Here is a 17,027-nt window from a genome sequence, read left to right as displayed (position 1 = left end):
TAGAAAGATAGGGTTAATTAAAAAATAGGTAACTACTTTATTGGAGGTAAGATTCATTTAAAAACATCTTATATTTTTAAACGGATGGAGTATTAATTGTGCATTTTATCCAACATTATCATGATATTAATTGACATTTTTATGACAAAACTAAAAAATTACCATGATTTAATGAGATTTCAACTAAATAATAATTTTTTATTGGTATGTGTGACCTAACTGAAAATACCTTATATATAAAGATGGAGGGAGTATATTTTAAAAATCTTGCTTAATCTAAAATATAAAGTATTGAATAACTTTTATAATTATGTTTTGAAAAAAATGATATATAGAAATTTCAATTGTTGTTATGAAGATACTTATACAAAGTATTCAATTAGAGTACAATTAAAAAGATGTAATTTTTTTAAAAAATTAAGTTTCAACTTTCAATTACTATATTTTTTTAAAATACGAATTAGTTATTAATGCCTTATATTATGAACTAGATTGAGAACTCATACTAGCATACTCCCACATATCATAATATATGCTCTAGATAACTATTTAATGGTTTTAAACAAATTAGGTGAAGCTTTAATCTCTTAATTTTTTTTTTTCAATTATACCATCCTTAGAAATCAAGTACCTTCATAATGATAATTAAAATTTCAATACATTTTTTTTAAAAATAATAAATAAAATAGGGTTATGGTTAAAAAAATTATAAAAATTATATAATACTCCTTTCATTTTTAAATAAAATAAAAACTACAAAGTGTCTTTTTATTTTTATTTACAAGCAAAACTACAAACTTTAAGAAACATTTATCATATTTTTCCAAATTTTCTCTCATAAAATCAATTATTCACTTTCACTATATGAATTTGTTAGATAAAGATACTTTGTTATAAAAATAGGGGTATATTCAAAAAAAAATTATAAAAATAAATATTTATTTATTTACCATTTACCTATAAGTGAGACGCTATATTAAATAAGGGCAAACATAAAAAATGATATTTGTTCAAAGATAATTTAAAAAACTCATCAGGGATATAATTTGATTAAAAATATCTTATATTTTTAATAAAATAGTAATTAATTAATGTTTGAAAAAATAATAATAAAATCCACTTGAATTATATAAATGATATTGATCATTTAAAATACTATAATTTCATTGAAGTCTTTATAGACTCTATGTCAAAAAATTTTAAAATGAAAAAATATATTTTATCCTTATTGAAAACAACAAGCTGCAATCATAACTTTTATTTAAAAAATAATAATTTTTATTCTGTAACTTACAAGAGTTGAATAAAAAATTATAAGTTATTAAGTGTAATTTTTGTTATTAAAAAATAAGTTCTCAAAACAACTTTACAACTTTTATTTAAATAATAACAACTTTTATTTAAAAAATTACAAGAATTGAAAAAAATTACAGTTTGTCAAAATAGGTAAAATAGTCCTTTCAATTTAAAATTTATTAACATAAAAGTTCCTACAAATTTTAGTGAAATTATGACATTTTGAAGGATTAGATTATTATTTATATAATTCAGAAAATTTTATTATCATTCTCATTCTCCCTTAATGTTTTTATCATGAGATATTCAAACTTCATATTTTATTCACAAGTCACTTCCAATATGTTTGATTTGAATAAAATAATCTTAAAATTAATTAAGTAATTGTTAACTTTCTTTGAAATTTTAATAAGCTTCAATGTTGTTTCTATTGAATATATATATATTTTAACATAACACATTTTTGAAGTGTGCGAGGAAAAATTTGTGATAAAAAATTCATAATATATCTTATAAAGATGATAAAAAATAATTCTCCCTCTACTTTATAAATAATAATGGATAGAGTATTCTTCACAGAGAATTGCACTACATCCACCACAAAATTATATAATATTTTTTGATAAAATCTTACATATCAATAAACTTTATTAAATGTACTTAACAAATTTATTTTTTTAAAATAAAAATATAATTTTTTTAAAATACCTTTTATTTAATATATTGAAAAAAAAGGAGGACAGAAATTTAATGGAGAGAATAAAAGGATAATATTAAAATAAATTTATTTAATGAAACTTCAATATTTTTAAAGTGTCTTATATTTTAAAATTTTAAATATCTTTTAAAAAAATTTATAATTTAGGATGAAGGAAGTATTAGTGTTCTTTCATAACAAAATTATTTACACATTGTAAGACAATGATTCTTTTGAGATTGACGATTATGATGTAGTGTACTAACAGTTATTTTGTTAAAATAGAGACCAAAACATTAACAAGAAACCCAAATATCTCATTCTCCATGTTCTTTACCCATGGAACGGAAATCCATTCAACAGTCCGAATTTACTCTTAGACTTCAAAAAAAAAAAAAAGAAAAATCTGACTTTGGTTTTAATCCTTGGTTTAAAAAAAAAAATACATGGGATTCTTTTGTGGAAAAGTTATGAGGTGACTAAACAAGGGCAAGAGTGGTACCCCCTGTGGTCCTATTAAGTCACTTTTTAACATTTTTATCGAAATAGAAAAACCGTTAAATTTTATTTAAAAATTTAATACAATTTTATTTTTATTTTTATTAAATATATATATTTTAAAAATAATTTTTTTAATATTTAATAGAGATGAAAAGATAAAAATATATAAATACAATGTACTTTATAAATAAAATTAAAATATATTTTTTTCAGTCCTTTAAATGGGGCAAGAGAAGTAAACGAGAAGGGGTCCAAAACGTAGAAAAACGCGGCCCACGAATTATTTGTGGAAGTTAAAGATAGCAGTTGGGAAGTCAATTTTGAATGCAAGTTGCAAGATGAAATTTAAAAGCTGAATCACTCGAATTTACTACTTACGGAATAAGATATTTTTTAAAAATTTTATTTGATCTAAAATATAAGATATTTTTTAGCTAAATAAAATACAGGATATTGAATAATTTCTATAAAAAAAATGATAGATTAAAATTTTAATTGTTATTATGAAGAGACTTGTATATAATGAGAGTATAATTGAAAGATACAATTTTTTAAAAAATCAAGGGTTTCAACTTTCAATTACTAACAATTTTTTATAACTGTAAATTAGTTATTAATACCCTATAATGTGCTCAAGAGGGAGAACTCATACTAATATACTCCCCTGAATCACAACACATGGTATTAATAATTATTTCACGGTTTTAAACAAATTAGGTGAAATTTTAATCTCTTAAAAAAGTTTAATTTTTTTAATTACATCCTCTTTAAATTTTAATGCATACTTTTTTAAAAAGGTAATAAATAAAATAACAGTATAGTCTGAAGAATAATTATAAAAATACCCAGTACTCCTTCATTGCCTTTTTGAATATAAGAAAAACTGCCACACGTTTCTTTGTTTTTATTTATAAATTTTAAGAAGCACTTATCATTTTTTTTCAAATTATCCTTCATAAAATTAATATTTATTTTTATTAGACAACTTTGTTTCATTCATTACAAGAATAAGTTGGTCCAGATTTTTTGATTACGTACATAATTATTATATTTAATTAACTTTTTTAAATTATATAAATTAATTACTTTTTTTCCTACGTTTAAAGGTGAAAAGAGTATTTTACATTTTGAACCAAGCACAACTCTCAAAAATCATGTACTATGTATTATTGAAGGCAGCGGCCACAGGGACAGTAAAATATATGTAACTGAATTGTACATTTCATCAGAGACATTACCGACATCAGCGCGACCACGTGTGTGGCAACACAATCGCAGGTGGCAGCCCATTGTACTGATCCATTCATAAATATGAACGGTACAGTTGGCAGCCCATCTATGTAACGTGTGGCTGATCTTAGACTCCGCGTATTGTGCAGAAAAATCTGCCTAATCTTTTGCAAGCAAAGTTATGTGATTATTTTTTGTTCAAAAAAAGTTATGTAATTGTTTTACATTATCAAAAAGACGTATGTAAAAGAGAGACCCTTAGGCTATCATTTTATATCTCGTATAAATATACGATCATTATATCATTTTTATGACTTATAAGTCTTCAAGATCTGTAATAAAGAAGAAAAAGTCTCCAACAATAATTAAAAGTTCATGAGAATTGAAACAGATTATTTCTAAATCTTAAAATTGATTTTTAAAATCTTTCAATAAATCATCAAAGATCCTTCTTTCTTTTCTTGCTCACATCATTGGTTTGGCTATTATTTCCAAATAAATAACGTTTCACATTTTACCAATTAGATACAAAGGCCAGACGTTGAATTGATCAATTAAATGTATTACCAAGTTGATGAAGTTTTAAAATTTATATTTACAAAGAAACAAATTAATTAGTTATTAGTTATTGAATTAATCATGAATCAAACTTCGTCATTCTCAAAGAGTTTTGCTTTTTATCATTTTCACAAATAATTTAATTTAATAACTATGATTTTAAATATATTTTTTCCTTTTCAAATAAAATTTATTAAGGATAATTGAGTTATTGAATTATAAATTTTTAAATATTGGAAATTATCATTCTTTTACTGGCAAGGGACAAAAAAGGGGGAAATTGTCATTCAATCAAGGGGCGGTGGATAGCAATTATCAAAGCACTAGCCATTAGGAATGAGGTAAAAATGTGATAATGATCTTAATTGACTAATTTGACCAATAAAATAAAAAATGTGATAACGATGAATTCAATTTCCCTATAAAGTAAGGCCGTGATAATAAATTTAATGTTAAAATATATAAATTTTTTTAAATTTTAAAACAATTATATATAATCCTCTTTATTTTTAAAAATTTAAAATTAACCTCTCAAATTTAAATTTTATTTTACAAAACTCCCTATAATTGATTATATTATTTTTTCATGAGGATTAAAATATCATTTAAATAAAAAATATTATTAAACAAAAATATTATATTATATAATAATTTATAATAAATTCTTATCTTTTTTAGAAAGTTGAGTTATCGATAACAAAAAAATATTGTTATCACTGTATAAAATTTTAAATATTTATGTTTACATTAGTTTTATCCATGTCTTTTTATTATCAATGATGCATGATTTTATTATTTTAAAAAATAATTTTTTATTAATATTTTTATATTAGATTAACATAATGTACATGATTAAAATATTTAAAATTTTAAATGTTATAATGTTAGATTAATTTATTTTTTAATGTAAAAAAATTATACATTATTGATAATAAAAAATATAAAAAAATTAACACAAAAGTAAATATTCATAAAATATTAATTTTTCTTATTTTTTAAAAATAATTTAAAAATTTTAATTTAAAATAAAATAATTTTATTAATAAATAATTTAAAAAATAAATTAAATTATGTTTATAGAAAGTGGCTAGCATACCAAACCAAAAGAGTAAGCAGTAATTAAAATTATTTCAGTGCTATCTCCACCTACATTTCAGTGCTAATCTGGTCAAAAAGCTTATTTTCATTCGCTTTTCCAATCAATTATCGTACCACGCATTGAAGTGATTGTCCAATTAATTAAAGCAGCGTCATGTCATACGCGCTTTCAAGTGACCCATATCAATCAAATCAACGCGTATACAGTAAACAAGAATATATAGCCGACGTTAAATAGTTTAATACTGCCCTGAAAAGGTTCCACATATTAACATAGACATCATAATAAAAAAACATAAAAAAAAATTTTATCTCTACATTTTACTTACATTTTATTATTAATTTATATATATATATATATTAATATTTTATTTTTATTATTTTAAATTTTTCAATAAACAAATTTTAAAAATTTTAAAAAGAATTAAAATAATAAAATTTAAAAATTAAAAAAATTAAAACAGTAAAAAAAAGCATAAATATCTTTTATCAATAATATTTTTTATAAATTTTTAAAATATTTTTATAAATGAAGTATTACATAAATGATATTTTTTAAAGTTTATATTTTTTTAAAAAAATAAAATTATAAAGTATATTTAATAAATTTTATTAGTATCTATCGTTGTTAAACTCTCGAGTTGACTCTATAAATTTAACGTTTTTATATTTTTAACTTATAAAATCATGTCAATTTATTTATAAATTTAGACTAGATATAAATTTGGTTAAATTTATGAATTTATCTCTGAGTTTAATGTTTTTACATTTCTAACTTACAAAATTGTGTTAACTAATTCATAAACTCGGATTAGATGCAAGCTTGATTAAACTCATTAACCTCATCAATTTTTTTTGTTTAGTTAAACGAGTTAAGTATATACTATAAAGAATTCATTCATAAAGGTTATAAGACCTTATTTGAAGAAACAAACTTGAAATGCAAAAAATAATATTAATTAAAAAAATAAAAAAATTAAAAATAAGTTCCTCTATTTTAAAATTTTTATGTTTTGTATACAATAATTTATCAATGTACGTGGGTTTAATTTCAATGATTTATATTTTTAATATATTTAAATTAAATTATAATAATATTTTAATGGCTATTTGTTAATTGAGATAAACTCTTATAAATTTACAATTTGAGTTTGCATTCTCATCACAAGTTTACTTAAATTTATGCACTTAACAACCTTAGTATGTATAATTTTATTTAAAAATAATTTATAAATTAAGATGAAAAAAAGATAAATATTTAAAAATAAATATGAATATATTATAAATAATTTGACCTTCATTTCACGGCCTCACAATTAGTTTACAAAATTGCCTTTGGCAGTCTATTTTGTCTACTTTAAAGAGAATAAAAAGGATGAAATAAGAGATTTTAATAACATCAATTTAATAAAAAAATATTATTATTATTATTTTAATTGTTCTCCTTTGTATTTTATTTTTAATAAAATTTCAATTCATTTTTTTACGTCAAATGCATTAAAATCCTCTCTTCCCTACAAATCACCCTAGCAAAATTCAAGAGTCAAAATGGAAGCTGATCAGGCTGAGTTGGGTTTGGGGAATGAACCGGACTACAATGACCCAACATGTGTAGGATGAGAGTTTTTGAGTACAAAATATGATTGTCCACAAGTAGAGTTGGGAAAATGAGCCAACCCAATATTATAGGGTTGGCCCTTGAAGGACTTGAGTCTAAGAGGTTAGCCTTTTTAAGTTTGAGTTTTCTTTAAACCTTGATATATGAAACTCAGCCTTCAATATAACAGGCTTAAGGTTTGCCTTGCAAGCTTCAGGCTCTTTTAATTATTTTTATTTTTTTAAAATTTTTTAATTAAACAAAGAATTATTTCATTCTAATACAATACTAAATCAAGAAAGGTATGAAAAAACTAACTAAATAATGTCTTAATGAACTAAAAAGATAAATGAAATGTTAACAAGGCAATAAGTAATAGATTGACTAAGCCAACAAACATCCAATCAAAATTAGATGAGGTTGAGCCTTGAAGGATTAAGATATGAGACTAGGAGACCGAGAAAAATAAAGAGCATGGACATAATATGTGCATCAGATAGAGCTTAGCTCATGAGTCATGAATGCACGAGCATGATAAGTGATAGGAGGACTCGAGAGATCGATGACAATAAGCATCAACTAGTCGAGCATTGTTAAAATTTGGTTATTGGGAGGGAGCACTATCGAAGTGAGTAACATGGACAACTGAAGAGTGAGCAAAAACAAGAGCGAGGATGACTTGTAAATTACAATGACAGAGACGGGAATAGCGATGCGATGACTTGCTGAAGAGCAAGAATAACTTGAAGCGACAAAAAGGAAGGAAGTATATTGAAGAAAGAAGAGTAAATGTTGAATCGAATGAATTATTATCGTGAATTTAGATGAATTAGAAGATTTAAGATTGTGTTTTTTTTTTAAATAGCAGCCAAGGATTTTTGTATGAAATTTATATCAATTAAAAACCAATTGTTGTCAAAACTTGAATGAAAAACAAACTACAATGAACTGTTATTAATTTAAAATGAGTTGTTATTAAAACCTAAATGAATACTTATTGATAAAGAATAACTCGAATCCACAAGTATCCGCTTGAATTTTGATAACAAGTGATCTTTGACTGATATAATTTTTTATCAGTGATTCTTCATCGCTATTTTTCCTTTTTTTGGCCTTCCATTCTCAGTAGATATGGGCTGACATGTGATGTGGAATAAGATTTAACTTATTTTTTTTTCAAATCTAAAAAGAGTGAAAGTCACAAGAATTAATTAAAAAAATATGCATATACAGGCTTAAATAGGCTGGCTCTCGACCCTGCCGGGTTAGCTCGTTTAAGCCCTAAATTAAATGGGAACCTGATCTATTATTTTGGAGTTATATTTGCAAGCCCGACCTATTGTTATATTGGTTTAAATGGGTTGGCTCGACGAGGTTGACCTATTTTTTCGGTTCCATCCACGGAATTCATAAAGGAAATGTAGAGCGTATATTGTGATTTGTGACCGCAAAAATTTTGTAGGCTGTACAATTCAGTGGGAGACAAAAATAACAGAGTGAACTAGGGATGTTACTTTCAATTTTTTTCTAGGAAAAATTTATTTTTTAAAATAAATAATTTTATTTTTTTAATTTCTAAAGTGAATTACAAGTTTTTGGAAACAAAAATTGGAATATAAAAGAATTACACTTTTTATTTTTTTTAGAAGCTATTTTAGGCAACTTTGAATTTTTTTGAGCATTTCTTTGAAGTAAAAAAAACATTTTTTAATAATTATAAACTAAGTGCAAAATAACTCTTGTTTGACAAATGAGCCTTTAGTATAATTATATGAATTATCAAATATGAATTCTATGCACAACTATCTTTTTGTTGTTTTGAAAAAATCCTTCCTAATATTATCAATCCGGTCTGAAGAAAAGTAAGGACACGCCAAGGGAGTAAAAGGAGACCCACTATGCTGGTACTGGGCTTTAACTAGTATTGGGCTTAATGGGTTGATCCATATGTGAGAGAGATTCGTCACCTACACTTTGCCTACTGGACCCTAAACCCAAAAAAAAAACAATTTCATAATTGATCTTTCATCCCCTTCACTGAACCAAACATGCCCTTAAAGGCTTAGACTATCAAAACTTAAACATGATAATAATCTTAAAAAAGTTTCTAATTGTATTTCAAAGACTAGAGAGAGAAGAGAGAGAGAGAGCACGCGCGCATAATATTATTATATGGTAATAAAGTACTGAAATGTAAGAAAATACCATATTTTCCCACACGAATATGCATATTCATGCTTCAGCACTCTCTCCAAGTTACATTAGAATAACATTATTCAGCTGAAAGTGAAGTGATCATAATTAATTTACCATTTTTATAAAATTATCTGATATCAAATATTGTTAGATCGAATTCAAGTAAGGAGTCTAATTAGATGTAGTTCTCCTCAAAAATATTTTTATTTTATTTACACCAACTCAAACTTAAGATATTTATGCTTAATTAAGATATTTATTAACATAAACTCAAATGCTATATATATATAGCGCCCCTTAACCCCTTTCATTCCGTTGGTTTAATTTTATGAAATGGAGATATATAATTTTTATCTCATTTTTATTCTCGTTACTTTCTATATTATTATTGAGATTCAAAGACGTTTTATGTACGAATCTACGCTCATTCTCATGATTCCTGACTTCTACTAAAAGAATGGAAACTTTTCATTTCTTCAATATAATATTTGGTCTGCTCAACGCGTTATATGGAACTGGAATAATATTTATTTTTTTGTTAAGAGAATATTCATGACTTATACTTTTCGTCTCTCTTTTCAAAACTTCATTCAAAATCTGATTCGAGAGTTGAATTATTGACTCACTATGTATGAAAAGATCTCAGCAAACAAACAGGCGGCTTTAATACTAAGTCAAATTCAAATGATTTTGACCTAATCATATGCTCCAAAATCTAAAACTACTAGGAGCTTTTTATCAATATATGCGTTAACGTCCCCTCCCATTTATTATGATTTATGAGCTTGAAGAAATTAGAAAAATTTACACCTATGCGTTGCGTTGTACGAGAAAAAAATCTATATATCTATATATTTATTTATATTAAATTTTTTAATAATATATATAAGACTTATTCTAATTGTTGAAAATCTAGATGTATCTAAGTTTGAAGGCTCTCGCTTTCACCTGCGAGAGTAGAAGAAAGTGATCTACTCAAATTCAAGCTTTGTGTACATAAAATTTTTAAGTTTCAGAAAATTTTAGGTGTATTTGGTTCCAGGATTCATCAGGACTTCAGGAAATGCATTCAGATTTAAAAAACATTTATAAATAATGTATGTATATATCACCCACTAACAACGAGACATACAAATTTTAAGTATTAACAAAGTCAATAATATATATATATATATATATATATATATATATGCGCGCATGCATATTCGTTGCACTGAAATTTTCCAAATTAAGAAAGATTGAAAACACCTCAGAAATTTCCGTCACTTTCTGGTTAACGTTTGTACTCACTACAGAATATTCCCATAGGATCGTGGCGGTAGCATCAATGCGTAGAAAACTAATGATAATGCGACATAGTCAAATATTCTAGCCTTCTTTTTGTCCTTGATCGATCTACTTGCTTGCAGTTTGGTTTGACCTCTCTAATCAAATAACACGTAAAATCAAAAAATTGATCTATTGCACTACCAGGTAATTGAGGCCCAGAAATTTCCTGAAGCGTAACTAAAACGCTATATATCCTTATTCCCTACCCGTTCGGAAAAGCTAATTAAGAATTCAGCATGCATAGATTATTTCTTCTCTTTCGTGTTACTCTTATGATCATCATCATGGTCGTACTAGTGAGTATTGCACGAGTAGCAGCAACAAACCTTGAAGATGAAGATGAGGGTGGTGTTGCCGCAATAATAGGAGCTGTTATTGATAACAGTTCTCGAATAGGGAAAGAGAAGACTGTGGCTATAAAGATGGCATTGGAGGATTTCTATCATTCTCAGAATAACACTAACCAAAGCTTTGTTCTGCACCTGATGAACTCTCATGGAGATCCTCCTCAAGCTGCTCTGGCAGGTCTTTCTTTCTCCGTTCTGTATTATCAGTCCTATCTCGTTGTGTTTTCCTACTTCTAAACCTGCATGCAAAAAACGTAATTGTTGTTAAACTAAAGTAAGCAGTATATTCATGCATGCGTGTATCAGAAAACTCAGTACTGGCATAGAGTAATACACTAATACTGCTACTCCCTTCTAATAATATCATTGATAATATGTTAAAGGTAAAGGGCCTTCACTAATGATATATATTGGGATAAGTTTCTTCCAGGTATTTATTTAGTAAACTAAAGACTGAAAATTAGAAAGGGAGAATAAAACCTCATAATTAAGGTGTGTGATTCTTGATATTTGTTCCCTCTTAAAATATACAAAGCGTTCCTTTCTTGTGATCATTTTTGCATGCACCTCATCCTTTACAGGGATTAAAATGCGTAAATGATGAAGTATATATGCATGAAAATATTGGTCGATTAAGAAAGTAGGCATTGTCTCAATTTCTTCATGATGCACCCAAATACATAGCACAAGATAAAACCGCTTGACCTGGCTATTTAGAATGAAAAAAGTACAGCATAATATATTAAGATATGCAATAAGATATATATATATATATATATATATAAGTAACCGTTGATTTTATTACGAGAGTGATTATTTCAAGAATATTAAAGGCCAGTCCCTACACAAGAAGTTATCTTGTGATTCTTGTCATCTATATTCCTCTCTTAAAAGTGATGCACATATATTTGAAATTTCGGTTTTTTCTCAAAAAAAAAAAAAAAAAAATCATCTAACTTCCATGCGATGCTTTTCAGCTAGAGATCTGATTGATAAACAGAAAGTGCAAGCCATCATAGGACCACAAACATGGGAAGAGACATCCGTAGTGGCCAATGTTTGCAGTGAAAATAGCATACCAGTTCTGTCTCTTGCTGATGCAACGCCAAACTGGGCAACAGACAAGTGGCACTTCCTTGTTCAAGCCTCACAAAGTCAGTTCCTTCAAATGAAAGCTGTGTCTGCCATAGTTCAGTCCTGGGAATGGTACCAAGTTAACATTATATATGAAGACACAGAGTCTCTCTCCACAGGTATCTTAGCTCACCTCTCTCAAGCCCTCGCCGAAGCCGGCGTTGGAATAAGCAATCTTCTAGCCATCCCTCCTTTTGCTTCCTCCTCCTTGTCCCATGACCTCATGAAGCTCAAAGAAGGACAGTGTAGGGTCTTTGTGGTCCACTTGTCCTTCCCTTTGGCCCTTCATTTGTTTGAAACTGCAAAGAAACTGAACATGATGGAGAAAGACTATGTGTGGATCACTACTGATCCCTTCACAGGCCTTGTCCATTCCCTGAATGCTTCCACTCTCTCCTCAATGAAAGGAATCGTTGGAGTTAAGAGCTATTTTTCACAGCTAGGGCATCAATATGAGGACTTCTATGTCAAGTTTCGCCGGAGATATAGCTCAGAGAACCCTAATGAGTTTGACAATGAGCCAGGAATTTTTGCAGCTCAGGTACTGCGTAATTATGATAAGGAATTAATTACTGTTTATTACTTTCTTCTATGACAATACAGATATTGAATTTTCTTATGATATGCTTTAATCTTCTTTGTTTTGGATTACTAGGCTTATGACGCTGCATGGACTCTTGCCCTAGCAATGAATAAGACCAACAAGAAAGGAGGCCAAGTCCTGCTAGATAAGATTTTGCTCAGTAATTTTTCTGGTTTAAGTGGGAAAATTCAGTTCACTAATTATAGATTAGACCCTGCAAAAACATTTAAGATTATCAATGTGATGGGGCAAACTTATGGGGAACTAGGGTTCTGGTCAGATGGACAAGGCTTCTCAAGAACTATTGGTCCGGATGCTACATATAGTTCATCAATGAAGGTTCTGGGACCAGTGTTTTGGCCAGGAGGACCTTGGGATTCACCAAGAGGTTGGACCCTACCAACAATTGATAAACCTTTGAGAATTGGGGTTCCTCTTGAGTCAACATTAAAGCAATTTGTAAACATAATCCAAGATGAATGTGATAATACCACTTCATTTCAAGGCTTTGCTGTACAACTTTTCAAAGAAACTGCAGAACTTTTGCCATACCATCTTCCATACAAATTCTATACTTTCAATGGCACTTATGATGATTTGGTGAAGCAAATTTATTACAAGGTAAGAATATTATGTGTGTCTATATATCCTCATAGGCTCCATGTTTTGATGATTGTTATTAAGTTATCATCTAATGATGTTTTTTTCTGCATGGCACAGAATTTTGATGCAGTTGTTGGAGATGTAACAATTGTTTCATATCGGTATGAGTATGCAGAATTCACTCAGCCTTATACAGATCCAGGAGTGGTAATGATAGTGCCTGTCAGAGTAAAAGGAGGACAAAGAGGTTGGTTATTCTTGAAGCCTTTTACAAGGACCATGTGGGTTCTTATAGGCTTGATGATCATCTACAATGGATTTGTACTATGGATGCTCGAAAGAAACCATTTTCCAGACCTTAAGGGCTCTATGCTGAATCAAACTGGCACCATGTGTTGGTTGTCATTCATCACTTTCCTTTCCTTACATGGTAATTTTGATTTTATCATCCTATATATATAGCTAGGAAGTACACATGCATGAGCAGTGTTGAGAATCTGATGCGGGTCAGGTCTGATTTTATCAGGCAGGCAAATACTTCCTCTAAAGTCGAGCTTGACTAGCCTAGTTGTGACTTGCCTTCGTTTTTTCTCCTCAGTCTGTCTAACATTAATGGTTGAAACCATAGGGGACAGGTTACATAGCAATTTGTCAAGGATGACAATGGTGGTGTGGTTGTTTGCGGGACTGATCATAACACAGACATACACAGCGAACCTGGCAAGCATGTTGACTGTAGAGAAGCTTGAGCCTACAACAGATGATGTTGATCAGCTAAGAAAGGGAAATGCCATTGTGGGGTGTGATAGAGGGTCCTTCTTGAAGAATTATCTTTATGAAGTTCTGCACTTTCAACCCACAAACATCAGGCAAATCAGTTCTGAAGAAGAATATGCTGAAGCTCTTAGGAATAAAGAAATTGCAGCAGCGTTTCTTGAGGTTCCTGTGGCCAAAATCTTCCTTGCAAAGTACTGTAAAGAGTTCATTCAGGCTGGTCCTATGTACAAGATTGGAGGGTTTGCTTTCGTAATATTCACCTCTTACCTTTCCGCTGCATTATGAATATTTGTTTGGTTCATTTGTTCCTGTGACTTTCTCTTGACATACTTTCCTCTGTTTATAAGTTTTTTGTTTCACTCATCTTTCATGAATCGTATTCTGGTGTGCATTTATATTTATTCCCAGGTAGACGATCATTTTGTACATGTGCGTGCGTGTGTTTTGCTAGGAATTCGGAATAAGTTGCCATATTCATGATTTATTAATAATATGACTTTATATAAATTGGTGCACTGATTATTCCTATTGTAATAAGGTATTTAGGAAAATAATTCTCGGTCACAGTCATCCTGAAAAATGTTCATAGGCCAAACTAAATCATAACTAGGTGCATATTAGGCATTTTGATCATTGAGATGGGTGTTTCATTGAGCCAATTAAAGTAGTAGTGGCACAAAAGACAAAAAAAAAAATTGTTAAAATTTGGTTTAAAATTTAAACGATATAAGTTTCAAAGTTTTAATCTACAAATTTTACATTTTACAGTTAAAAAATTTATTTTCATTTCATAACAGTCGTGGATTTAAATCCCCTTACTAATATAAAAATTTTATCAATAAATAATTTTAAGATTGCTCTTTAAATTCTAAATCTTAATATTATAATCTTGGGAGCTCTTGAAATTCAAAACTCACATATATAAGCTCTCTTTTTCCATGAAAAAAATGATATTAAATCTAAACGCTCAAGTTGCCTGCTCAATGAAAAGGGTATTAATTAGTCACACTTCTCCAACAAATCAACCTCAAACATCATATTTATATTTTTATATATGTATGTATGTATATTATGCTTTTGCTGATATATGTCTCGTGTTTTTGCAGGCATTTCCAAGGGAATCGCCACTGACTGCTACTGTAAACAAAGCCCTAATAAAAGCATTTGAGAACGGGAAGGTACTTGACCTGGAAAACAAAATGTTAGTATCAGAGCAATGTGAAAACACGAACACAGATGAAGATGACACTGCAAGTCTTGGTCCCAACAGCTTCTGGGCACTCTTCACCCTCACAGGAACCACCTCAACCATTGCCCTCTTGGTCTATGTTTTCCGTAAGAATCATTCCAATTTGCTCTGAAAACTTTGTGGAGATTAATGATTAAAGTTGTTCAGTTCTGGGAATTTCCTCGGAGAGTGTTTTTGAGAAGAGTCAGTGATGTGGCACTTGCTGAGAGTTCACCTACCAGCCCTCCAGATGATATACCTGCATTTGCAACTAGGGTTTAGCAATATCCTAGGTTTATGGTCGGATCCTCTACATTATTCATATATTGTGGATATCAAGGTAAATATATCCTCTTATATCGCTTTCTTTTGTCCAAATGTAAGAATATATGTATGAATGTAGAGGATTCAAATTTGTATAAATAAAAATCATAGAATTAAGTTATTGTTGGTGATTCACATAAGTTATACCTTCTCCTTAATTAAAGTTATATATTGATCTTACAATAATATTATCAAACAGGTGTATCTTTGCTTTATAATATAAAAAATACATAGCTCTTACAATGTAATTTTTTTTTATCTATAAAAACTAAAAAGTATCATCCACCTTATTTAAGAAGATTTGAGTTTTGTTGCACATTTACATGAAAAGTCTCACAAAAAAAGTGAGGTTTATAGTTCAAAATTTTTTTTATTACGAGTTAGTTTTTTAAGATGAACTTTTTTTTTGAACTTTTGCTCAGAACAATTTTTTTTCCACTCAATTTAACCACCATTGGTCCAAATAATAATTTTGAAAAAAATAATTATAATAATTTATTTTTATGGTCATTAAGACATTTTATTTTTTAAACTTCTTGATATTTTTAAAGATTAAAAAATGAAAGCTAGCATCTCAAGAAATATTCAATGGTGAAATCTGGTTAATGCGAATCCTTACTAGAGGAGGCTCTTTTTTTAGGTTTTAAAATTTGTTTTGCAATACACTTTTTAAATTTGTTTTCAGAACAAAACAAAGAGAAAATTTGTTTGGTTGTGTTGATTTAAAAAATTTTAAAATTAAAAAATTGGTTAATAGTAATGGTGACCGGGGCTAAAGATGGTGGTTTATAATAATTATTAGTTAAGGTAATTATAGTTTTCAATAAGAAAATGTAATGTATTTTAAAAATAAAAAAAAATGAAAACAGCTTTAACATGTTTCTATTTTTTCATTTTTAGAAATAAAAAAATGAGAAAAGTTTTAGAAACAATTATATTTAAGACATATATCCAAACAAGTTTTTAATTTTTTTTATGTTTTCAAAAACACAGAAACCAAACAGGTCTTGAGTAACTTCTGATTTTGATGGCTGTGCCATAGGAAATGAACAAAGACGTTGTAAATATGCATTCTAAATTTTCCCAAAATTTATTTTATAAGATTGTTTATATACATAGCAGTCCAAAGTCTCTTACGTAATTTAGACAACTTCTTCAATGGTCAATGCAATTTTTCGTATTAGTTCAAAAGTCAAGCTGTGAATTTTTGAAGGAATATTCTACAGCTAAACTTTGATTTTCAGACGGATCCTCTACATTCATAAGAACCACTAATTATACTAATTTATTTTTTATACGGTCATTAAAACGTTTTAGTTTTTAAAGTTCTTAAATGTGATTAATTTATGAGTCATTGTTATTTTTTAAGAATCGAAAGCAAAGCATATCAGGCAATTTTAATGGCAAGAAAAATCCAAATTTCTGCGGGACAATCTGAGTAACACCGTACAAAATATAAACAAAAAAATTAACTATTAAAATAACTTTTGATTTTGATTGCAGCTCATGTGTCACGTAAAAAAAAAAAT

The 17,027-nt window shown here is 28.1% G+C and overlaps 1 protein-coding gene across 1 annotated transcript; it reads left to right on the top strand.

Annotated features, from left to right (window-relative positions):
• Positions 1-10,786: 10,786 nt before the first annotated feature.
• LOC129313825 (glutamate receptor 2.8-like) lies at positions 10,787-15,538 on the top strand. The gene is made up of 6 exons (XM_054957237.1): positions 10,787-11,027; positions 11,827-12,524; positions 12,639-13,187; positions 13,287-13,599; positions 13,798-14,195; positions 15,053-15,538. The coding sequence occupies exons 1-6, from the start codon at positions 10,787-10,789 to the stop codon at positions 15,305-15,307; spliced, it is 2,454 nt and encodes an 817-aa protein (XP_054813212.1). The 3' UTR covers positions 15,308-15,538.
• Positions 15,539-17,027: the final 1,489 nt, after the last annotated feature.

The sequence above is a fragment of the Prosopis cineraria genome, unplaced genomic scaffold, assembly GCF_029017545.1.
Source record: "Prosopis cineraria cultivar Desert tree isolate PC_DT_omini unplaced genomic scaffold, ASM2901754v1 PC6, whole genome shotgun sequence".
Classification (NCBI taxonomy): domain Eukaryota; kingdom Viridiplantae; phylum Streptophyta; class Magnoliopsida; order Fabales; family Fabaceae; genus Prosopis; species Prosopis cineraria.
The sequence above is the reverse complement of the archived record's forward strand: the minus strand, read 5'-3'. Positions and strand labels throughout refer to the sequence as shown.

Excerpts from the sequence above, each read along its gene's own strand:
- LOC129313825 (XM_054957237.1), top strand. The coding sequence starts at position 10,787 with ATGGTCGTACTAGTGAGTATTGCACGAGTAGCAGCAACAAACCTTGAA. Across the intron at positions 11,028-11,826 it reads TCCTCAAGCTGCTCTGGCAG|CTAGAGATCTGATTGATAAA; the intron begins GTCTTTCTTTCT and ends GATGCTTTTCAG. Across the intron at positions 13,188-13,286 it reads TGAAGCAAATTTATTACAAG|AATTTTGATGCAGTTGTTGG; the intron begins GTAAGAATATTA and ends TGCATGGCACAG.